Here is a 24,159-nt window from a genome sequence, read left to right on the forward strand (position 1 = left end):
CTGTAGGCAATGTTCCTGGCCCTGTCCAGCAAGAGCCAAGTTAGTACTGTCACCCCCGGGCCCCCTGGAACAAGTGCTTCCTACACCCGGACCTTGGTTTCCCGGACCAGTCCCACACTGGGTGCCTTGTACCTCCATATTGAAATTAATTGAAAAATATGTTTCTGACCTAGGAAAATGTTTATCTGTTTTCATCAGAGGGATCACACTGTAATGAATATATTTACATCTCATTTCGAGAAAGGCAGGGAAGATGGGTGAGAGCTTGGAGGCAGCTCAGCTCCCCTCCCCTGCCCCCAGCAGTGCCCCCAGGAAGGCCCCCTGAGACTTCCTGGGAGGTGGTCCGCAGTTGAATAGGAGTTCTTCCCACACCCCTCCTGCCTTGGGTGCCCAACCTGTAAACAATTCAGCCTAGGCCCCCAAAACATTGTCCCTGGGTGTGGTGCAAAGGATAAGGCCCAGAGCTGGGTGGGACCTGCAGGAAGGCAGGAGGGGCCCAGTGGCCCAAGGGGGGCTTTCCACACCCCACACACCTCATCAGTCTAGCTGTCCTAGGGCTCAGGCCAGTCCACAGGTGGACCTGAAGGGGCTTCTTCACAGAACGTGGTGCCAGGCTGCACCGCACCTGGAATATTAAAACTTTAGGTGGACTGGAGCCACCTGGAGACTTCTAGACAGCGAACTGAGAGCGAACTTTGCCACTGACTTCTGAAAGCATAGCTTTGGCCTCATCCATGGCTGTTTGGGGCTGGGGGAGAAGGTGAGGGGAGAAGCCAAAAGGTGTTATTTTAAAAGACCTGGCTTTATTAATACATTAAGAAAAAGCTCCCTTGGCTATGTGTGTTCTTGCAATACCAACTCGGATCCTATAAAACATTCATGCTCTGAAAGCTGTTACAGAGAGCACCCTCCCTCGCCCCCCAAGGAGAGGCCTCAGCAGGTTTCTGCCCTGAAAAGACCACTAGGACTCCAATGCAGCTTCTTGAAAAAATCAGCTACTCCAGTCCAGCTCCCAGACCCCCAGGTTCCAGATCCACACATCTAAGTGCCACAGGGGGCCCTTCCAGATGCCCAGTGGAGCTTGGAGGGCCCTCCAGGGAACCCCTGTCACAGGGTCTGGAGTGACGGGCAAAGCATAGCCAGCTCTTTAGCAAACCATAGGGGCAGCAAAGCCAGGGCTCCCAGCTGAGACCCCACTTCTCTCTAGAGAAGAGCTAGGAAGAGGCTGACCCTGTAGTCACAGCCAAGCGCAGAGGCATCTTTCCATCCTGAAACCCCTATGTCCAGGGCTCCATGCCTCTCCAGCCAGGCACGTTCCCACCTGCAGAGGCTGAAGGTGGTGGCATAGACTCGACCCTATGGGGACCAGGTCTGTCCCAGCCTCCCAGCCTGCTGGAAGCTGGCTGTCCACCACCTACAAGGTCACGATGGCTGCTGCCCGCACCTGCACCAAAGGCTGCTCTCCCTGCCCACTCTGTCCCACGCAGAGCCTGGTCTTCTACATTTACAATCCCAAAGCAGCTGCTTGGTTTTAGGAAATAAATCTAGCCAACTTGGTAATGGACCTTAAAGTTTCCCCCCCCCATTCTAATAATAATTGGAGTGGAAATTAATTGGAGGGTTCTCTTGCACTGATGACATCTGTCAAGCAACCAGACACGTGGGTTTTGCTAAATTCTTTTTATTTTTTGTTTAAATTTTCACTTCGATTTTAATTCTTGAAGAACAGCCTCGACAACATATATCGCACTCATTATAAGAAGCAAAGGGTTATATCAAAAATTATTAGTATAGAATCACAGGAAATCTGGTTTGGAACCAGAAAAAAATACAAAACAGATATAGATACATAGACACAGGACAATTTTTTTTATAATTATTTGGAAAATGTTATTTTCCCCTAATTCTTGTTTCTTTTTTTTTATGTGCATACGATGTTTAAATTTTACAAAAAAATGAAAATAAAGACTAGTATTTTACAAAATGAATAACAATGTCTGTGTGTGTGTGGTGTGTGTCTGTGTGTGTCTGTTTCTACATAGGATTCGGTCCACTTCCATGGGTGTTGTTTTCTGTACAGTATATATCCACAACCGTCCACAATAAATCCTGGAAGGTCCATTGGTTTCCTTCTGTTTTATTAAAATTCTCATGGTCCTCTCTTCCCAAATTAGTTTTCTTTTTCTCACCAGACACAAGGGCCTGTTTTCTTTCCTTTCCAACGTGTTCCCGGATCTGATACTAAAAAGAGTCTCTCTCTTTTTTTTTTTTTCCTCCAGGTTTGCAGCTTCGGTTTGCCTGTCTGCGCGGTGGGCGGCTCCTGTCGCCCCGCCGGCCCTGCTCCCCCCTGCCCGGCCCCGCCGCACCCTGCATCGGCCGCCTGGTGTCTCCGCGGCTTTGGAGTCCACGGCCCCCCGCCGGTGCTGTGAGTCTCTAGGGGCTGGGGGCAGGTGGGAAGCGCCCAAGGTCTAGGAGCACTGGATGGACATGTAAGGCCAGTTGAAGCTGCTCCCGGATAGTAGCATGTCGCGGATGAGAGTTTCGATGGGGGTTTTACCTACCAAACGGACGAAGAAGAGCTGCTCGATGACCGAGGACGACACGGTGCGCAGCGAGGGCAGCCGCAGCAGCAGTTTGCCGAAGCGGCTGGGCTGGTTAGGGTACTGGCTCCTCACGTACTCCTCCAGCGCGCACTGCGACTTCTCTTGCAGGCTTTCGATGTGGGCCGCATCCGACAGGCCACACGCATCTGCCCGCGCGGCCACCGCAAGGAGAGACCAGGGGAGGGGGGCACACGGTTAGGTCAGCTACCAGCAAGGTCACAAGCAACACGCCATTCCACTTTTTTTTTTTAAATAAGGAGCAAAGGGGGAAAAAAAACAAATTGGAGGAAAAAGAAAAAAATCCTCCCCGTGGCTCCCTACTCCTTCTTCCCTATTTCCTCCCCGCCCCGCCCCACCCCCAAGACCAATAAAAATATAAATCAAACCCCCACCGAGCTTAGGGGAGCTGAAGAGAGGAGCGCACACTTTGCAGACACACACTCTCTAGTTCCTTTGTGTTTCCTCTTTCACCTTTGGGTTAAATAATGTACGATGCTGGAGCCACGTTTGCTATACCGAGCAACCTGGCCTCTGCCTGCAGAGGGGCATCTTTTCCACTGTGCTCATTAAAGGAAGGACTTCTGCCTCCTTTGCCCCCGATTTTAGGGGTGTCCAGGAGCCCTGAAGAAATATGCAGCCTGGAGGCGGCTCTAAAACACTTCTTGGGAGTCCCTCTCTCACACCCACACGACCCTCAAAAGGAGAACCTAGATTGTGCCGTACACAGAGCATGGGAGGGGGCTAAGGAGTCGGGGGCTGGCAGTGCCTGCAATCAGATCAAGCCCAGGCTTTAGCAAGATAGGATTTGCGGTCCACTATCTATGCAAGCAAGAAGTCTGCAGCAAATCCTTAGTGACGGTGAACACTTCTATCGGTGCCTTAGATCAAGTAATTGAAAACTGGTCACATCTCTGTACGCTGTATAATAATCAGAAGGAATATGGCTTAGTTACTCCAGGCTGCAGAAAGGAGACAACTTCAGCAATCAGACACAAAGCTGGGCTGGGGGCAGCAGCTGCTGCTGCTGCTTGCGAACTGGGAGGTGGGGGTCGAAGGAGGATTTGGGCAGACAGGCTTCCTGTCGCAGGACTGAGAGAGAAAAATGCACCTAAATGCAAGAAAACGTCTGAAAACCTGTGTGTTTAATCTCATGTCAACCAGGGGCTCTTCTTGGTCTACTAAAAATATTTCGAGACAGCAGCTTATACTGTATCAACTAACTAGAGGCAAGCCAGTGGAGGGGAAGGTGGAATCAGAGGAAGCAAAGGCTTCTTCTCCTAGTTCAAACACCCATGTTGTTTCTTGTATTAATAATAAATATTTTAAAAAACAGGAAGATCACAGAGGAACCCTTAGCCAGTCAGGAGGTTGACTAGAGATCAAAGGCGGAGTTTGCTAATATATAGATAGATCTGGGAAGAAATGCATGCATGGCGATGCCCGCCCCGCAAAGGACACCGTCTAATTGTGAAGGGGCAAGTGTAACCTAAAGAAGACACAGCAAATGATTCAAAGCGGAACCTGTGTCTGCTGAGTTTCTTGAGCTTTATGTCTCTATTTCAAGAACTGGCACTTACAAAGCATTCTAACACCTTCATCTACAAGGCTATGGCCTTGAGCAAAAATACAAATAAAACTAGTGATAATTCAAGAACTTCTGAGGCAGGTCTCCTTTGACCCCGGATCCAGATTGGGTTCCTCTCAGATGTCTAATGACTCTAGCCAGCCATTCGGGTGCATCCACACTAGCCTGACTTGGGAAGTCAGGGAGATTTTATGGCTAGCAGGCTAGGGGCAGGAGCACTTTGGTGCTTCAGTGCTTGGAGAGGGGACCCTGAGGTCTGCCCTTGGCTCTGCAGGCTAACCTGATCCTGCTCTATGACCCCTGGGCAGACTCATATTTACATATATCTTGCTTCACAGGCTTTATCTGCCCCTTATGGCACAGGATCCCACTCAGCCTCAGAGAATGCAGCATGCAAGAGACTCACTGGCACCCCAGTAGATTTGTTTTTTTAAAAACCCACATGGCATCTCTTCGGATCTGTAAAGTATGTATCTGATATTTACACTTAGGGCCCCCAGCGTGCAAGGTCACTACCTGTCCCCCAGCTAGGCAACTCCAAGGGAGTTAGAAAGGCGTTCCAGGGCCCTGCGTTGGCTTCCTTGTCAGAGTTCTTTCCTGCTTTGAAGGCAGGATACCTGTAGCTGGGCCCCTGCTGCAAAGTGCCAGCTGGCCAGCACTGTGGCCTCCTCCGGGGCAGGAGCCCTAGGCTGGGCCTGGCTTCCCACTCTAGATATTCATTCCTACTCCAGATATTTCTGCCACAGGATTCCCCCAACTGTGGAGTGACAAGTGTGAGCTCTCAGATCAAGTAGGTGGTTGTGGTAGCAAAACTAGGTGAGCAGGGGGTGAGATCCAGTATACATTTACACTCCATGAGTTATACCCCAGATAAGAAAAGGAGGCAGAATGTGCAAAATCCATGTCTCGCTTTTTATATGGGAGTGTCAATGTGGGAACCCTCGATATTTCTTCTACAGTGTATGGAAAAGAAATTATGTAAATAAATAACCATTACCGCTCAGGCCTTCCCAGCTTAGCCTTTGTAGTGCAGAGAATGTATTTCATGTTGTGCATTCAGAAGAGTTTAGTGTTCAGGAAATATAGATGTAATCAGCTGCCATAACTAGAAATCAAAGTTATTATTGTGCTGAAAATGGATTTATTGTATTTATGTTAACTAGATGGCTCCTTTCAGGGAAAGTCTCATTTATTTGAGAGAATATTTAGGTGTATGAATTAATGAATTTTTTTTTTTTTAAAGTAAGTTCAGGTCATGACCTAGTCCTTGGATGCCTTCCAGAATATTAAGGATTAAACATACCATCCGGAGGCCAAATGTGAAAACCACCACAGGGAACCCCCGTGCCAGCTTCAAATACTTAGCCGGAGCAAACCTCGTTGGACAATATGTCTAAAACTGTCTTTTCCATCATTCAAAGTTTGCTTAAAAGTTGGATGACTTTGAGAAGGCTTCCCATGAATTCCCTTCTGGCTAGCAATCAAAACAAGTTTAGTCAAAAGTGGAAATGTGTTATATGGAGGAGGGGGGGGTGAATTACTACTGACAGCTCTATTTCCATTTTCAGATAGTCTTCTTGCAATTTTCCCAACAAAATAATGTCATTGTTCACTTCTTGGCCTCCCTTGCACCTTGAAGACTTGGTTTAAGAAATGGCTTTGGAAAAACATTTTTTTTTTTTTTTAAAGGAAGACTTTTCACAGGGACATTTTAGGATGGAAAGTTGAAAGAAAAGCATGAATAATTCCACAATCTTCCCTGCAGCCTGCACGGTCCTTGCCTCTCTCTGGGAAAGGGCAGGAGATCAGAAAAGTCAAGGGGGTTCAAAGAACCTTAGCGGGGGACAAGGAAAAGGGAGGGATACTTTGCTTGAGAAGACCTCTGTCCAGCTCCAAGTCACATTTCTGCTTCAAGACACCTCACTGGGTGAGATTTTAAAACCCCAGCTTCCCCGACACTGGCTTGCTTCCTGATTAATTTGGCTAAAGAGCTGGGTAGTGGAGAGCCAGCCAGGCCCTAGGCCTGCCAGAACTAAAGCAGCCGGGTCGCTACTTCCCAGGCTCTTTGTCACTTTTGAAAAACACGTTTCCATCAAGAAGACTTATTAAGATAAAATGCATTCAAACACGAGGAGGCGATTCAATAAATCTTCCATTTGTTTTAAGGTTCTCACTTTATCCTCTTGCAAAGAATAACTCCCTCTCCCACTAGCAGACCTGCATTTGCACTGAAAGTAAAAGGGGGGCAGTCCAAGTCCACGGCTCAGGCCACCCTGCATACAAATGAGATGCTCTTGTCTAAATAAATTATCTGCTGTTCAGATCGATATTAATACTACATTTGCTACATTACAATATTGTGCAAATTTAAGAGTCATTTTAATACAATGTAAATACGATTCTTCACGCATGAAAGCCAGGAAATATTGATAGATTATACCACTGCTTACTGTTCAGCAAGGCCTTGGGAGAGGGGTTTTGCCATCCCTGCTCAAGAATGGTTCTAATTCGGCCTTTGGAGGTCCTGGCTCTAGGACAGATTTATTAGGATGGTTTATTTGTTCTCTGAATGGAGGAATTAAAAACAATAGCTCCAATAATGGTGGTAAAAACGGCAGCTAACTCTACTCACAGTGGGCAAGGCCAGAGACCCAGTCTGAGCAACTCTGTTCCCCACCAGCGTCCTTTCTGGCTTTGTTTATATTTCCCCCCATTACCTGCTGTCCTGGGTGTTTATATGTTTCCCTCTCGCAGGTTACAATAATAAAAGGGGGGCAGTGTTCTCAGAGGCTCAGACGAGAGCCATCAAAGGCTACGCTAATGCACTTTCCTGGAAGTTAATTTGAACCATCTATCATAAGAGAAATTGTTAACATGCATGTTACCACTGCCTACATTTAATTTGATATTTTTAAGGCACTCTGTTAAATTTTCAGCGTTCGTGCGCTTCGCATGGGCTATGAGATTTATCTCCGGGGCGGGAATCCTCGCATACTTGAGGGTTCTCCGGCATTGCTTTTGTTTTTTATCTTTCTTGTTTAGATCGAATCCGTTTTTTACGACCCTCAATAACCTCAGCAACTGCAAACATGAATGGTTTCCGATAAGGGAAAATCAGGCAGCCATAAAGCGGGATTATTTATGATTTATTTGCGCGGATTCTTCTCTTGCCACCTCTCCGTGTGTGTGTGTCTCACTGTGTCGGGAAACAGCCAGGGAGCGTGCCACGCAGAGGAGAAAGCCACGTTCCCACGTTCCGTTCCTTCCCTCTCCTCCCCCAGAAACGCCGAGCTCCGGCACACACGCGCGCACACACACATGCACACCGCACACACCCAGACGGATCCACGGCACCGCCTCCCCGCCACCCCCCCGCAACCCGGCCAGACACGCGCCCGCAGCCGCCGCGGCCCCGCGCGGGTCTCCAGGCCGCCGGACCGGGCCGGGCAGGGCCACCGAGCGGCCCGCAGCCGCGCCGACTCGCCTCCCGCACCGCCGCGCTCCCAAGATGGCAGCGGCGCCGCCGGCCGCTTCCCCTGCGCGGGCACCGCAGGGCCCGGGCCCGTCCCGGCCTCCCGCGGACCGACGAGGGCCCGGGCCGCCCCGAGAGCCGCGGCGCGGCGCGGGGCCGGCGGGCGGGCGCTCCCGGCGCCGGCCTGGCCCTCCCAGCGGCCGCAGCCTCACCTGACGTGAACAGCACGATGGCTTTGAGGCAGCTGTACTCGGCAGAGTCGACGTGCAGCGCCTTGAGCTTCTCCACCTGCTCCTGGAAGATGCGGATGTGGTCCATGAAGGCCACGACGCGGTCGGCGGACATGGGCGAGGCGTGCAGGCCGGCGGCGGCCAGCAGCGGCGCCACGTGCAGCGGCATGGAGCACTGGGCTGCGTTGAGCACGAACAGCTCGCTCCAGGTCAGGCGGAGCAGGGACACCTGGTCGGTGATCTGCAGATCCGGGAAGAAGGGGATGTTGCGGGCCCACTCGACGGCGCTGAAGAGCAGGCGCGCGGCCAGCTCGCAGATGTTCTCGATGCCCATGATGTTGTTGGGCTGCATGCACTGGCTGCCGTAACGCGACGTGGGGTAGGGCTCCGCGCGCAGCAGCAGCGAGATGTAGCCGGACAGGTAGCAGTGGCCGTTGAGGGGGTCCCCGTTGGTGAGTGCGTACTGGCCTGGATTGGGTTGAGTGGGAGGCATTCTTCCTCGCTGAACCGCTGACGAAAAGAAAGAGAGAAAAGAGGCAATGTGCATCCAGGGGGCTTGCGAACAGCCCGGGCCGCCCCGCAGCGCACCGACAAAGCGGAGGCTCGTCCCCGCGGCCCCCAGCGCCCAGAGCATCTTCCTTGGCGCTGGCCTTCACTCCCGGAGGCCCACACCCGGAGGAAGACGGCGTGGGGGTGAAGCCCTCCAGCTCCGTGGCTCGGTCCGCCCGGCCATCTCGGGCGCTCCTGGCCACCCCAGATACGGCCAGAACTAGGCCTGAGTTAAAGGCTCCCCCCCAGCCCAGCCTGACGGAGAAAGTGCACCCCAACCCCTTGACCACCACCAGGTCACACGCAGATTAATGACATCCCACTCACCCCTTCAGAAGGAACCCAATCAGGGTAAAACAAACAAACAAACAAACAAACAAAAAAAAACAGGCGAAACCAGAGAAAAGGTTGTGGTTCTAGGCACATGCCTAGCTGCCTCTTCATTTACAAGCAAGCAGGTTTTGTTCAAAATATTTCCATATTCTCTAAAAATGCTATGGGATTATCCTTAAAATAGAAGTTACATACCCTACTCACCACTTACAACTTTTGAATAGAAAACAAGTATCCTGCACCCCTCCCCTATCCCCTCCTCCCCCATCGCCCCACACAAAGTTCTCACTGTTAAAAGCAACAGAAAATTGAAAAAAAAAAAAATCAAGAAAGAAGTTGAACTTACAGTAGCCAAACATTATGGAAAAAAGTGGAAAATATAATTAATGTCTGTCCTGTGAGGTGCCACAGCAACCTGCAGCCAGCTTTTGCCCAGTGAATGCACGAGCTTGCAACTGCAAAAACACTGGATTCATTAACCATCTGAATGCAAAACGTAAGCATGCTTTGAGTTCTTAAAGCTGACCAAAGTTTTTTTTTTTTTTTTTTAATGTGTATGTTTTACTTCAACAGTGCCAGCGTTTTAAACTGCCATGTAAACAAAGACAACTTTAGGAAAAGTTAGGGCTACTGAACTCTCCCCCCACAACAAATTAATATAGATATGTCCATGTACACGTAGCTTTCTTACTTCAGGTTGTACACTATTTTCTTAAGTTTGCACTGATTCTCATTTTAATGCAAGCCTCAGTGCAATTTAAGCTCTTAAAACATAACTGGCTAGAATACTTTTTTCTAATTATAGTTTTGAACTTGGCAGTTATTTTTCAATTAAATGAGAGTACAATTCAAAGTTTTTTTTTTTTTTTTTCTTCAGATGCCTATAAAATCTCCCTGGAGCTAGAAATGAAGTCGTCATATTTGCCTGCTCTTTGAGATCTGAAGAAATTCAATTTCTTTTCTTGTGGCATATAAAATATAATTTTAAAGTCAATTACAAGAAGGAGTAATCTGCATTCTGCAAAATTGACTGGTTTGCTAATTTGACTATAAGACATCTTTAATGATTGTCAGGAGATAAACTTTAACTGTAAATGGCTAGATATATTTATAAGAAAAGTGCTGCATTTCTTGCCACATGAACATGAAGCATATCTAAATACAACATCAAAACTTGTGTTAAAAGAAACCAAAGCTATACAACACAGGGATTAAATGATGTTGGAGCTCATGCCAGCTGCAGTCTATGCATTATAGCCAAATCAGAAGGATCGGTAAATGCCGTTGTAAATTGTAATTTGTATGCAGTATTTAAACAGAGGGTGGAGTTTGATGAAGAAATAAAACGAGTATCATGCTTTAAAAAAAAAAATGACACAACTGTGAAAGCACGGTTCAGTCACAAACTTTCCTTTGAAAGTAGAGGGGTGAAAACAAGGCCACAGCTCTGGAGGAGGCGGCCCCAGCTCGGTGGAGAGGAGAGGGAACCAGTGAACAGGCCAGAAGCGCCCCCCCTCTTCCCTCCTAATTAGACCTACAAGTGCAATAAATCTCACTCCTCTTTTTCCAAGCTAAGCTTCCAAAAGGATGATGCAGTCAGGGATCTATGGTTCAGAATCCTCCAGTCTCCTCCAGCCCTCCCCCATCTTAAATAAAGGGCAATGAAGACGTGGAGAGGAAAGGGGAATGAAGAAGAACAAAAACACACAAACCACAGAAACAGACTTTTCTGGGGGCAGTAAGCAGCCCTCCCCCAAGTTCATGCCAGCACAGCTCCGAGCATCCTCACGCACACGCGGGAAGGAGACACACACCGAGCACATCCAAGACAGAGGGAGGGGATTTTCCAGTACAGCTCACGATCCTAGGGGCACCGTCCCGAGCAGGCAGCGGGCGGGGTGGAGAAGCCGGGGAGACGAGCGCAGGCCGGGAGGGGGAGACAGCGGCAGCGAGCTGGGGTGGGGGGTAGGGGGTGGGGTGGGGGAGACGCCGGGGGAGGAAGGCAGCGGGGACCGGGGGGAGCTGGGACGGGCCGGGACCGCAGGAGCCCCAGCCCCAGACAGCAGCCACCCCCGCGAGAGAGGGAGGGAGAAAGAGAGAGAGAAAGAAAGAGGGCCGGGGAGGCGGGCGAAGCTCCGGGAGAAAAAGCACGGAAGAAATATTCACCTTCCCGCCTCATGCCCACTTTGAGGCACTTCTTGAGGCGGCAGTATTGGCACTGGTTGCGGTGGTGCTGGTCGATGGGACAGTTCCTGTTGGCACGGCATGTGTAAGTTAAGTTCCTGCGGACGCTCCTCTTGAAGAAACTTTTGCAGCCCTCGCAGGTGAATTGGCCGTAGTGCTTGCCGCTCGACTTGTCCCCGCACACCACGCACTCGATGTGCTGCTGGCTCTGGCCCGAGCCGGGCGGGCCCTGGCCCTTGTCCCCTGCCGTGCCGGGGGTGGCGGGCGCTCCGGGCTGGCCCGGGGTCTGCGGCGTGTGCGGCGCGCCCGAGCCCGCCTGCTGCTGCTGCTGCTCGCCGGCGCCGCCGCCGCCGCCGCGGGCCGCCTGCGCTGCGGGGTTGGGGCCGCCGGGGTTGCCCCCGGCCACGTCGTCCTGCGGATCTCGCCAGCTGCTAACTACCATTGCCATATCTTTGGGCCCGGGGAGCGCTGGGGGGGAGCCGAGCTGCTCGCCGAGGGCCGCGGGGCGCGCGGGCGCGCTGGGAGGGGAAGGGGAAGGGGAAGGGGGAGGGGGCGGGGGCGGGGGGCCCGCCCGGCGCCCCGGGGTCGCGGGAGCCGAGCCCGAGCCGGGCACCGGCTGCTGCCTCCGCCGCCGCCGCCGCCGCCGCCGCCGCCGCTACTGCCTCGGCCGCCCCGCTGCTGCTGCTGCGCGCCCGCCCGCCCTGCTGGCGTTTTGTTGTGGTTCCTGCTGTTTTCTTTCTCTCTTTTTGCAGCCCCCCCAGGCTCTCAGGCTCCCCCCCCAACACCCCTGCTCCCCTCGCCCGCTCCCCCCCGCGCTCCGATCTTGGGGGGGCCCCGCTCTCCTTCCCCCCCCCTCCCCACCCCCCCCAGCGAGCAAGCTCCCTTCTCTCGCTTTTTTCTTCTTCCCCCAAGTTGCAAAATCAGAAATGGCACAGGCGGCAGCCGGGAGCGGCGCGGGGCGCAGCGCCGGGGGCGGCGGGCATGGGCCACGGCGCGCGCACACACTCACCCTCCGCCTTGCCCGCACCCCCGCGCACACACACACACGCACACACACTCGCACACACACTCGCTCACCCGCGCCGGGCGCCTGCCCGCCCGCCGGCCGGCCGGCCGCTCGGGCTACGCGCTGCGCGCCCGCAGAGCAGACATAGAGGAAGCCGGCGAGGGCGGCGGCGGCGGCGGCGGCGAGGGAGGAGGTCGCGGCCGCAGGCGCCTCTGGAGCCGCTGTCTCAGCTGCAGCGGCGAGCGCCGCTGGAGGAGCCGGGGCCCGGGCCGCAGTCCGAGCTGGAGCCGGGGCCGCAGTCGGAGCGCGAGCCGGGGATCAGGGCTGCCCGCGCCGCCGCCGCCGCCGCCGCCGCCGCTGCTGTCCCGGCGGGAGCCCTCGCTGGGCTCGGGATTGAGGGGAGCGCGGTGAGCCCGAGCCGGGCGCGAGGCGAGGCGGCCGGCGGCGATCAGGGCGCGCTGGTGTCGGGCGGCCAGGTCCAGGGCCGGACGCAGCCAGCCATTCAGGAAGGCAGCGCTGGAGAGCGGGAGGCAGCCAGCGAGGAGATCACACACTTTGCTCTTTTTGTTGTACCGGTGGCGCCGGGCTCTCGCTGCCTTCTTCTTTCGGGAGGTGACGGAGGGGGAGAAAAACACGAGATAATTCACGCCGGCGACGAATTCACAGCGGAACAGAAAAAATCAAAATCAGAAGAAAAAGAATTGCGCAAAAAAAAAAAAAAAAAAAAAAAGCGAGAGAGACATCCAAAGTAGGTCGAATAAATAATCCTCTTCTTTTCCTCTTTCTTGCTCCTTCTTCTGCTTCTTCTGCTATAACACACAGAGCTAGTTAAAAAAACCCTGGAGATCGCCCAAAAATGTTCTTTTTTTAGTATTTTAAATAAGTGCTCTTCAGCCGGGAACCAACACCCTCCCTCCAAAAAAAAATCATATATGTATAAAATAACGATAAGAAGAATACGAAGGGGGTGCTTCCTCCTCCTCCTCTCTCTCTCTCTCTCTTTTTTTTATTTTAAGTTTAGCCCTCACTCTTCTGCAGGAATGGAGTAAAAGAGACAAGGAGGAGGGAGAAAAAGGAGAGAATGAAGAATACGGGGGAAACAACTAATAGAATATGTAAGAAGAGAAAGGGGAGAGAAGAGAGAGAAAGAGAGATTGAGAGAGAGAGAGGCGGAGGAGAGAGAGAGGAGAGAGAGAGAGAGAGAAGAGAGAGAGACCCCAAAATTGAATGCGTTTAAACGGGAGGACTCGCAGAGCAGTGTTTCCGAAAGGGGGATCTGTGCGAATGTCTGTATATAGTGAACTTTGACACTACTATTGAAACTGACACGTTTCTATGGAGATCGCTGCCTTATATGGAGCTCGTGTCAAGGAGCCAAGAGAAGGGCTGCTGGCAACTGATAATCAAAGGCGACTGACTGGTCAGAGCCCTGAATCGGGGGGAGAGAAAATGGGAGGCTAAGGTTAGCCAAGCCTCCCGCACGCCATTGGTTGGAGAGCCCCTCCCCCCTCCTCTTTTTCTTTCTTTCTTTTTTTTTTCTTTCCCCTCCCTCTCAGCTACCTACTGACGGGGATGGCGAGGGGAGGAGGAAAGAAGGTTGTGGGGGGCGGGGGGGGCGGGTGGTGTGTGCTTCTGACAAGCGCAATTTACATTGAGATCGCCCTGCGCTGCTATTTACTCTGAGACCTGATTAGTATGGGTCGTCTATGGTCACACACACACACACACACACACACACACACACACACACACACACCCCAACACCAGAGGGGGAAGGGATGGGCGAGGGGAAGAATGCCTTGCAATGGGTAAAAAAAGAGAATCAGACATTATTTTGTTTTCTTCTGAAAAGTTTTTAAATTTAGCTTTTATGAGCATGAAGACGATCACTGGAAATGTTAGGAAAATTTTAAATGGGAATTAAAACTCTTACTGTTCTAACGAGTCCTGAAATATTCTGGCTTTGTATTGTTTTGTTTTTTCACATAGAAGCACAGCCCTAGAGTAGATTCTGCTCATTTTATATTCCTTTAAGAAACAAAGTAGGGACTCGCTAGTTTTTTTTTTTTTTTCCTCTCCCTTGGTCCAACGTATATTTTGGTTTTGAAATGAAAGGTTCAATTATGACAAAACGCACTCCTGGAATTCGCAGAAATTGCCCCCCAAGTCAGTCCGAATCAATGGTTCCTCTTCATCCCAAAGGTGATGTTTAAAATAAACTCCCCCCACCCCCGATTTTTCCTTCTTCTTTTTTTCCCTCCCCTTTTTGATATCCTCAGGCTGTTCTAACCTCCAAAGAACGCTCCAATAATTGTTAATAAAAGAGTAGTAAGTTCTCATATTGCTGCGGGGAGGGGGGGCGGTCAGTGCGGGCCGAGTCCGAGTCCCAGGAAAAGGGGGGAAAGGGGTGAGAGAGAAGGGATGCAGATGGGGATGGGAGAGGGGGAAGGTAGGAGAGAGAGGAGGGGGGAGAGAGGGAAGAAAGGACGGGGAGAGAGAGAGAGATAGGGGAAGAGGGAGGGGGCACAGGGAGGCAGAGAGAGAGAGGGAAAGAGAGGGGAGAGACCCCCGTTCCCAAAGGCGATTGGTCGCCGGAGGAGGCCCGGGCGGGAGGAGCGGGTCCCGCCGCGAGGCCTGCAGGAATCGCTGGCTCCGGCTGCCACCTAGCGGACGGGAGCCGCGTCCCGGAGACGCGCGGTCGGATCCCCTCCTCCTCCCCTACTCCTCCTCCCGGCACGCAGCCCTGTGCCTTTTCTGCAAACCAAGACACAGCACTTTGAAAATTCTTTCAATGGATTTTTTTTTTTCCTCCTCCTTCTTCCTTGAAATATCGTACTGAGGGAAAATGATACTTCTATTAGTTACATATTCTCCAATCGCACACTCGCATCTCCCCCCACCCCCCCCACCTCCTCGTTCTGCGATCGCTCCCCGAGGCAGGCTCAGGCGGGCGCGCAGCGGCGCCGACTGACAAAGCCGCCGCCCGCCGCCGCCGGGGGGTGCGGAGCTGCGCGCCTGCCCGCCGCCCCTCGACTCCGGAGAGCGTCAAAGTTTGTCTCAGCTCCAGCACCCCCGAGCCTCCACACGCCCTCAGGTGAAGGTGGGAGTAAAAAAAAGGCCACGCTGTTATTGCCGGAGGTAGGGTTTGTGTGTTTTAATACTCGTTCTCCCTTTAAATGTCATCAGGGAGGGGGCTTGGGGGAAGCGCTGCGCCTTCAGGGTGCGTTTTGCGCTTCCCGGTCTCTCTCCAGTCCTGAGTCAGGAACCCGGCGACCGCTTAGTGACGAGCGACGATGAGAAAGAGCAGAATAAAGGTTTTTCCGTGTCTTGCCCCCCCGCCCTGCCGCCCCGCAGCCCCTCCAGTTCGAATAATGAAGGGACACAGTCCGTGCACTCTGCAAGCAGCCGCCCCATTGTACGCTGCAGGGGAGGCGACGGGGGATCGGCGAGGGCTTCTTGCCCTTTCTGGTCTCCGCAAATAATCGCGCCCAAGTCTCCTGGTCAGTTAAAAGGTGAAACGAGAACACGATTAAAAGAACCACCCCCACCCCCCCAAAAAAAAGGAAGGAAGGAAAGAAAAAAAAGGAAAGAAGGAAGCAAAAGAATGAGTTTTTTCATATGAATTCTAAATGTTCCTACTCATAGAGTACAAAGGCAGGCAGTCGAGGGCAGAGAAGCAGGCAGAGAGAGAGGGAGACCGGGAGAAGGAAAAGAGAACTTGGAGAGAAACGGAGCGAGTTCAAGAGGCAGCGCGAAGCGAGCGCCAGGGAACCGGAGGCTCCCCCGCCTGGACGCCGGGCTCTCGGCCCCGGCCACCCTCGGACCCTGGACCGGAAGTCTTGGGCGCCTGAAGCCAGAGGCGGCCCATCTCTGCCCCACCAGGCAAGTAACGCGATGATTATCGTTTCTTTTGAACTCGGGGTGGTTGTTGCAATGCGGACAGGCCGGGAGGCAGCGATTGCTCGCAGGGGTTCCGCAGGCCGGGGGTGGGGGGAGGGTGCCCTCGGTCTAGCCAGCCGGGGAGGGTCGAGAAGAACTTTCCGCGGGGGGGCCTGCTCCGGAGTCGCCCTCCCCCCGGCCTCTGTCCCGCGGCGGCGTGGAGACCAGGGATCGCGGCCCGCGGCGCCGCCCTGGAACTGAGGATTGCGCCCCACCGAGCATCGGTTCAGATTCAAAACTGATTGCCCCCCCATCCCCATTCGCCACCCTCCTCCCCCACCGGCGGGAAGAGGCTGCGGAGCCTCCAGCCAGGGGGGCGGGCGGAGGGTCCACAGGTTGGGCAATCCGCGCCGCCGCCCCTCACCACCCCCCCCCAACCCCCCTTGGCGGGTGCCAAGCCGGAGCCGCGGTGGAGTCGGCGCGTAGCCCGCGCCTTGCCCGGCTGCAGCCAGGCCCGGGTGGGCTCGACTCCCGCCGCCCACCTGCGGACGCCGTTTGCAACGGGATCCCCCTAATGTAACGCGATCGATGGCTGCCTGTTTGATGTGGGTGAGAGCGTCAGCGGATTAAAAGGGACCCCCAAGCCGCTCTCCCCAGCGGAGAACCCGCGGCTGCTGCGGCGAGAGAGCCCGAGATCTGCAGTCAGCCCAGCAACCAAGGGCCGGGGCCGGGGCCGGGGCCGGGGCCGGGGCCGGGGCGGGGTCACCTCCCCCGGGGTGAGGACTGAGCCTGAGTGCATGAAAGGAAGAGCCGCAATTAAAACTGATGAGCGAGCTCTCCTCAGCGCAGGGCAGGGGCGCGCGTTTGCGTCAGAGGGCGCGCGGGGCGGGCACTAGGGGCGGGGGGAGCCGACGCCGGGGGCCGCACCCGAGGGCTGGGTGGGCGCGGGAAGGAGCCCGCGGAGCTGCCTTGGCCTTGGCATGGCCGGTCGGGCTAGGGGCTAAGGCGGGGCCGGAGGACGAGCGGCGGCTCCCCGAGAGCCGTGGGGGCCCACTCACCCTTTCTAAGGGGCTTCTTCCTGCCGGCCCCCCTACCCTGAGCTTCCAAACTTGGAAGAGGCCCAGGGGGATCCGGCGTGCCCCCGGGGGGGGGGGGGCGCTGGGAAATAAGTGGAGACCTCGAGTGGCTTCAGGAGAAGCCTTCTGCTTCTCCGGAAGGAAGGGAGGGAGGGGTGCGCCCCCCCCCCCCGACCCCCGGCCTCAATTACGGAAAGAGGGGGCGGGCGGCTGTTAGAGATGGTGCTCTGAGCCATGGAAACCCTGGGGTTTTCAAAGCAGGGGGACAGATCCCGCTCTTGCAGGGCATATGCGCCAACTTGCTGTCGTGAGAGAGGGCAAGAAGAAACCGAAGCTTTTCGAGAAGAGGCGCTTTCCCCTTCTTGGACTTTAAGTCCAAGACTTTCCCCCTTCTTGGACTCCAGCCCAAGTGGCACTCTAGGCTCAGCTTCTCTTCTGGACCTGTCGTTCTCCGATCTCCTTTGCGCGCCCGCAGAGCGCCTCCACTCGGGCTCAACACCCCATCCCCAGCTCAGGTTCTGGGGGAGCTTGGGCTTTGTTTTTGCGAGGCTGTAGTTTGTCCCTAGTTCAATCTGGCACTCTGGTCCTGAGGCTGGATGCGCCCCACACTCAACCAGGAGATAATGGTATCTGTTATTGTTGGGGAGGGCACTTAAGAGAAAAGGGATCATATTTTGCGGGAGCAGGTAGGTCCTCAAAAGTGTGAAAAATCCACCCACGGGATTTTCAGGCATGCTCAGTTGCAAGGGCAGAAAAGCATTTGGAATTTGTGTCTTTCTTCCACTCAGCCTCTTTCCCACATCTCTCTCCCTGCCTTCTCCGCCAAGCCCTTGTTTTTTTTTGGGGGGGGCCCTCTAATTTGAGTCTCAGCGTGTGGACTTGGCTCCTGGATCCAGACCCACTGTGGCCCTTGTCTCAGCACACTCCTTGAGACTGCTAGCGTCGTGGCCATATATAGTCAGCCTTCTCCAAGGTCTCTGTCCTGATGAGGCCCCTGTAGACAGAAGTCCAGAGCCTGGACTCCCAGGCCTCCCTTCTAAAGCCCTCCTCTGTCCTCCTGGTCCTCATATTTAGTTCAATGCACAGAGTCTCCAGTGTGTCTCCCCAAGGGACACGAGAAGGTACCCCTCCATTTGGGGAGAGAAATCAGGCTTATTATACCTCTTGTGGATTGCTAGCATCAGAGCTCAGCCTTATTCACTTTTTTTTTTTCTTGTTCACTTTTTAAATGCCTTCCACACAGCACTTGCTGTCTTTTAGCATGACAGCCAATAACAGTTGTGACCTGGTGGGAGAAGGAAAGAAGCAGTGGCTTCACAGACAGCATGACTTGCATTCCAGGCCCCAGAGTCCAGATCCATGCAGACTTTCTAGTTGATGAACAACCCCCCTCCCCACTATCTTTCTTTTCACTAAGGCTGGAATCATTCTTCACTAATCCCTTGACCTCTTCGATATTGGTATTTTGCTTTCCCCAAACTCAACGGATCGTTTGTTTTGGTTTTTTGGTAAATCACACTGGAAAAAAAGAAAAACGGTGGCCTTGTAAAAACATTTTCTCAATCTAGTTCAAGAGCCCCTAGAAATGACCAGATATGTGTAGAAAATTCTCTCCTGTATCTGTTCCCTATCCCCTAAATTGTTACAAATGGTACTCTTCTCTTTTGAGAAACCATAGAACAGCAATAACCCCGTTTTATCAGGCCCATCTGGAGAAATGAACATGCCTGCAATCATTGGAAGAAAGGTCAGTTCTTCTGATCTTACTGCAGACCTTTCCCAAAGAGCTGATTTTAAAGGTGCCGAATCAATTAGTCTCCCTTGGTATGAGATTAAGGCTGTGAAAAATGAAGTTGAAGATGTATTTAAAATGATCTTGCATAGATCTTTTGAAGAAAAGGGTGAAGAGAGGCATAGTAATGCCTGCCTAATGTTTTGTGATTGTTTTAAAAACAAAATCCCAAACAAACAAACAAAAGCCTTGCCTGTGTCTGAAACCACTCCTTCTTGCAAGACTGAACTCAGTCTGTACTGTGGCTGCCCAGCTGTAAAAAGGTCTGCCTTTGTCAATGTGAAAATAAGGGTGGAAAGGCCAAGTTGGGAGTCAGACTTCTGATGGACTGCCTGCTCTCAGCCTGCCTGTGTAGCTGAACCAAGGATCCAGCAGGCTTCTGCACTCACTGGCACACTGGTATGGCTGGGTACTGCTTCTCCGTCACCTTTGGGTCGAAATGCCCAGACAAAAGTGCTTCACCTTAAAAAACAGTTTAGTTTTCTATCACAAACTGGTCAGTTAAAGCATGTGTTTTGGAAAAGAGAGATAAGGGAAGCACTTCCCGTTTTTTCGCTTGGGCCCCCAGTTAGAGGGCCCGGGAGTAGCCTCAGGAAAAGGGCAGGAGAGCAAGTGCTGACCTTTGGATGCAAATCAAGCCTTGTGTAGGAGGACAAGTGACAACAGTTCCTAGCACACCCGTGCCAGTGAAACCAGGGACAAATATTTACTTTTTGTAAAAATCAAGCCTTAGCTATGTGAATGCATTTATGCAAAAATTAAGAACTGGAAACTTTGTGTTAGGAAATGTATTTCTTTATTTTAAAGGTCCGGCTTGAGTGAAGAATAACTGTGTGGCTCTCCTTCCAAAAAATGACTTGGCTTTAGAAGAAAATTCAAGTTTGAAATAAGTTTGAAACTTGTTAGAATACCTTGGCAATACAATTAACTACACTCTGTAATACTTTCCCTTAATAGTTACCTGTCAGAGCACCTATTTCTTTTATTCCAAGATTAGCCCATCAGAAGTAGATCTGAGTTGGACATTCACTGATTAAAAGCTGCTGGAATATGTTTAAGTCTTCAATGCCACTGCCACTTTCTTCACTGCCTATAAAGTAAACCAAAGTAGTGGAAAAGTATTGGCTCACAGAGCCAGCAGATCTGTCGGTAACTATGGTCATGCTGCAATCCTGTTTTACCCATCAGAAGTTTGATGTAAATAAAAACCTAACATTTCTCTCTAAACTGTCAGTGGAAAGATATGTTTATTACAGTGTCCTCCATTAGTGGGGGAGAGGGGCTTTAGGTAAAGTTCAAATGAAAAAGCAACGAGCATAGTACACCACTGATACAAACCACATGGAGCCGTAAATAATTATCCCGTTTTGCTATGTATATTTTATTTACCCACTTCAGAGGAGGATAATAAACCTAGCCCACCTGTGGGAGGAGTTAATAAAGTATTCCCAATGCGTGATCTAACAAACTTGGTGATAGTTCTATGTTTTATTGTTAACCATTTGCATGAAATCTTCTGAAACTGAAAAGAGAAAGGACAGGGCTTTTGTGTTGGTTGATCCTTGGCTATTCTAGGGCTCAGGTTGGTGTGAAAGGGACGAGGAGGTCACTTGAAATCTCCTTTTATCTACTCTTATTTTCTCTCTGGATCAGCAACTTTGAATAGACATCATCTAATCACCCTTAATGGAAAGAAACTATGGGGAGCAATGAAAATGCCTTTATTCCAGGAGTGAATACATGTGTGTAGACAGCTAGCTGAGCTTGCATAGGACTACATCTCTGTACACATGTGCTTAGAGATTTTGGGGAGTGTAAGGATGTTTACATAAATGTGTCCCATACATTCTGGATTTGGGTGGGTTTTTATTTTGTTGCATTTACACATAAGTATGCATACACACATTAGGATTCTCTACCAAGTCCAGGTGATAGTGTCAGCTGATTCTTTTTTCAGCTCCCCCCCAACTCTCTAGGATGTCATATTTAAGTCCTGAAAAAAAAAGCAAGTAATTGAGAACACAATGAGCAGTCTTTTAGTGAAGACATCTTATTTCCTTTCCACTTTCAACTGGAAGCCACACTGACAGGAGAATTTCTCTTTAGAGTGTAGAAAGTGTATGACAGGTGGGAAATGATGGGGTAAGATGACACCATTACTTTCAATTTCTCTCCAGTAATTTTTTTTTGTTTTTTTATTGGAATTAAATTGGCTAGAACAAAAATAACTGGAAAACAAGAGCCTGCCTGACATTAGGCAGTTTAAAAGTTTGCTTTTTTTTTTTGCTATAGATGTTTTCAAATCTTTGAAGCTGAGTAACTGATTATAATTTGTTTTGAAATGAGAATTGTTATAGTAAGTCTCACATGTTGACTACAACACTATTTGAATTGTCTTCTTAGCCATTGTTACATGTCCTTCATAAAGGAGAAACAGTCTCAGGTTGTTAGGTATGAATGGCTATCAAGAAAAGGACATTTGATTTCTAGGGCTGAAGGTACTGGGCTTTACTTCCTAAGAAACCGTTCTGGCCCCCAACCCCCAATCTCATATTCTTCTAAGTAAAATTCGCATTGCTCCCAGAATGTAAATTCCTTTAAGGGAATACTCGGTTACCAGGGCTACAAGTTCCCTTCTAGCCTGGCAGCCTCCCCACCCCCTGCTCCAGACTGCAGAGACCCTTGGCTGTCACGGCTGGGACCTTGGGCCCCCTCCCCTAACCCCAGCCTAGTGGAGATCACAGTTCCAAAGTTCGAAGTTGGGTGGGAGAGGATTAATCCCTCTTTAACTCTTCTTCCCGCTCTCAGTTCTGAACCCCAACGGATCTGTTTCCCGGGGTTTCCTGGTGAATAGGAGTGTAGGAGCTGCCCTGTCCAATAAAGATTAAATTAAGTAGAAGAATCCCAGCCGCTGGATATTTGGAAGCTCCGGTGGGGCGTCAAACCGACGTTTAACACATTTTTTCCACTCACTGTGCACAAATCTTGGGACCTGTTTGGCTTAACTTTAGAAAGGAAAGAAGAAAAAAGGTAAGGAAAGAAAGAAAGGAAAAGAAAAAGAAAAAGCGAAGAAAGGAATTCATGTCAACCCACCAGTTCAAGGGGACTTTGCACTCAGGCTGAAGGCAGAAGCAGAGCTTTCTAGTCTGCCTGACCTTTCTAGTCTTTTCTTTCACCAACCACTCCGAGAATTGAAAGACCTGAAAGATCCCTCTCCCCCGACTTGGAAGAGGGCTCGGGGTTTTGCTGTTTTGGAGTCTGAGTCTACTTTTATCCTTCAGGGACAGTTAGGTGGCCCAGGGTCACAGCTGGGTGTGCAGCAGGAAAGGTGTGCCCTTAGAACCCAGTCACCTCCTCTATGCTGATTTTTTTTTTTTTTTTTTTTTAACACTCAGCTTTTGGTAGCACAAACTGAGAACTGAGCAGTTTCTTTCAGTTACTGCCCAGCAGGAGAAACAATGGCTTTCTCTGTCGGCGGCCGCGCTTAGTGCGCTGGACACTGACCTTGAAGCTGAGGCCCGGCCAGGCGCTTCCTCCCCTGGGAACCATCCTGACCCCCAAACATCGGCCTCTCTCCCACCTGCTCCTCTAGTCCCAGTGCCAAGTCTGGTGGGGGCAAAAGGCAAGTCCCTTCGTAGCAATGGTTCGTCCGTGCAAATACAACTTTGAATAAATTAACCTCAAACCAGTTAGTTGGGGTGTAGTAGTTTAGCAGGACTAATTGCAAACAATGGAGCTGAAATGACTTTTCCAATTAGCTGCTGGTTGGAGTTTAGTTGGAGGAACTGTCAGCTCCAACGATGGGTAATTGCTTTATTGCTCACAAAACTATCATCTATTTAGAACATATGTGCTAATTACTCTGGATGGGCGTCGAAAAAGAGACCATAAATCTAATAGCACTTTAAAAAGTCTATGGTGCTTGTAAGCAACCCCAGTCCCTTGCACTTGTTTCTCCTGCCCAGGTTGGCGTGATGGATGGCTGTCTTTCAGAAAGGCTAAGGTTTGGATTGGAGGCACCGACGGGAAGCCCTGGTCAAATCGCGTGCAGGAGAGCTAGCGGCCAGCCCCCGCTGTGCCGAGGCGATAAATCACTGTCATCAAAAGCAGTCCCCTCTTTAGCCACGCACTTTTTTTTTTTTCATTTTCGCAAAAGATTACTTTAGAAATCTTTTAATTGGATTATGCTGGGGAATTAATCTCCTCTAGCCTTGGCTAAATTTATTGTGCCCACTATCGGGAGGAAGGCCCTGTAACTGCAGCGAGGGCCACCTTCCGTTGTTCCCCATCCCCCTTTCCTCCGCCCTGCAGCGTCTCCCAGCCGCGTGCGACAGGACAGCCGTGTTCCAAGTCCCCAGGAGTGACTGGGGGTGAGGAAGAGTGGAAAGACACATCACGACGGGCGGTCTTCCAGTGCACCTCCTTTGTCCTAAATGCCACGTTTCCGTCCAGGATTCCCTAGCTCCAGATCTAGCATCTCCATAGCACCAAACCTTCCTCCACAAGGGGTCCTGGGGGCCTGCCACCAGGGAGGAAGGAGGCTGGAGTGGCGGGAAGAGGAAGTGGGGTGCGCCGGTGGAGCGCTGCCAGCCAAAGTCACTACTTTGTCCTCTTGCCACACCTCCGCTGTCCCCGTTCCGGGTCTCCGGCCGCGGAGCTGGGGCTTCGCTCACACTTTGCACGCTACTTTTCTGCGTAAAGACGCACGGCTCGCTCTTGGCGTTTTCCCTGGCGTAACTCGGGAGACACTTCCCCTTGACGGCTCAGCGGTTGAGGTCCGAGGGCCCCCGCCCCCCGCGGCCCCGGGAGCGCCAGCGCAATGTCGGGCAGGGACCTCCCTTCCAGCCCCCGCAAACCAGAGTCCTTAGCCTGGTCCAGCGCGGCTCCGGCGGCTGCGGAAGCTGCGGGTCCGGCCCGCCCGCCGCTTATCTCCGCGGGAGATGACAACATCTGCCCGAAACGGGATACCTACTCTTGCAGCTCAATTTAGCTCTTAATAGCAGCCCTCTGAGGTGTGGTTAATTGACGGGGGATGAAGGCGTAATGACTTGACGGGGAGATGCCAATGATCCTTTAATATACTTTTAAAAGAAACAACCACCACCCCCCAGACACCAGCAAGTCATTGCCCGTAGGGAGGATAAGATCCGGATCTGGAGGCAGGAAGAGCGACGCCAGTGCTGTTTGTATCTAGAGGCTCGCGGTGAGGGGTGAGCCCTGGCTCTCTGGGCTGGGACGCCCGGGAACCGCCAGGGCGCGCAGCTTCGGCTGGCAGGGTGATGTCGCGTGGCCGCGGAGAGCGGAGTGTGGCGAGCACCCGTCAAGCTTGGGATGACAGGTGACCCGACCTAGTGGCGAGGAGGAGAGGCCTGGGCCATGGAGGACGCCGCCCCTCCCCGGGCGCGGCCCCTCCATCAGTCCTTACCCTGCGCGGGGCTGGGTGCCCACCG

General features: G+C 52.1%; 1 protein-coding gene across 1 annotated transcript; it reads right to left on the reverse strand.

The window, feature by feature from the left end:
- Positions 1-1,665: 1,665 nt before the first annotated feature.
- NR2F1 (nuclear receptor subfamily 2 group F member 1) lies at positions 1,666-11,404 on the reverse strand. Its single transcript, XM_043464667.1, has 3 exons — positions 10,939-11,404; positions 7,873-8,400; positions 1,666-2,749 (listed from the first exon to the last, which is right to left on the reverse strand). Exons 1-3 carry the CDS (start codon positions 11,402-11,404, stop codon positions 2,469-2,471), a joined length of 1,275 nt encoding a protein of 424 aa, XP_043320602.1. The 3' UTR covers positions 1,666-2,468.
- Positions 11,405-24,159: the final 12,755 nt, after the last annotated feature.

The sequence above is a fragment of the Cervus canadensis genome, chromosome 4 (genome assembly GCF_019320065.1).
Source record: "Cervus canadensis isolate Bull #8, Minnesota chromosome 4, ASM1932006v1, whole genome shotgun sequence".
Lineage (NCBI taxonomy): Eukaryota > Metazoa > Chordata > Mammalia > Artiodactyla > Cervidae > Cervus > Cervus canadensis.

Excerpts from the sequence above, each read along its gene's own strand:
- NR2F1 (XM_043464667.1), bottom strand. The coding sequence starts at position 11,404 with ATGGCAATGGTAGTTAGCAGCTGGCGAGATCCGCAGGACGACGTGGCC. Across the intron at positions 8,401-10,938 it reads AGTGGGCATGAGGCGGGAAG|CGGTTCAGCGAGGAAGAATG; the intron begins GTGAATATTTCT and ends TCTTTTCGTCAG. Across the intron at positions 2,750-7,872 it reads CATCGTGCTGTTCACGTCAG|ATGCGTGTGGCCTGTCGGAT; the intron begins GTGAGGCTGCGG and ends CCGCGCGGGCAG.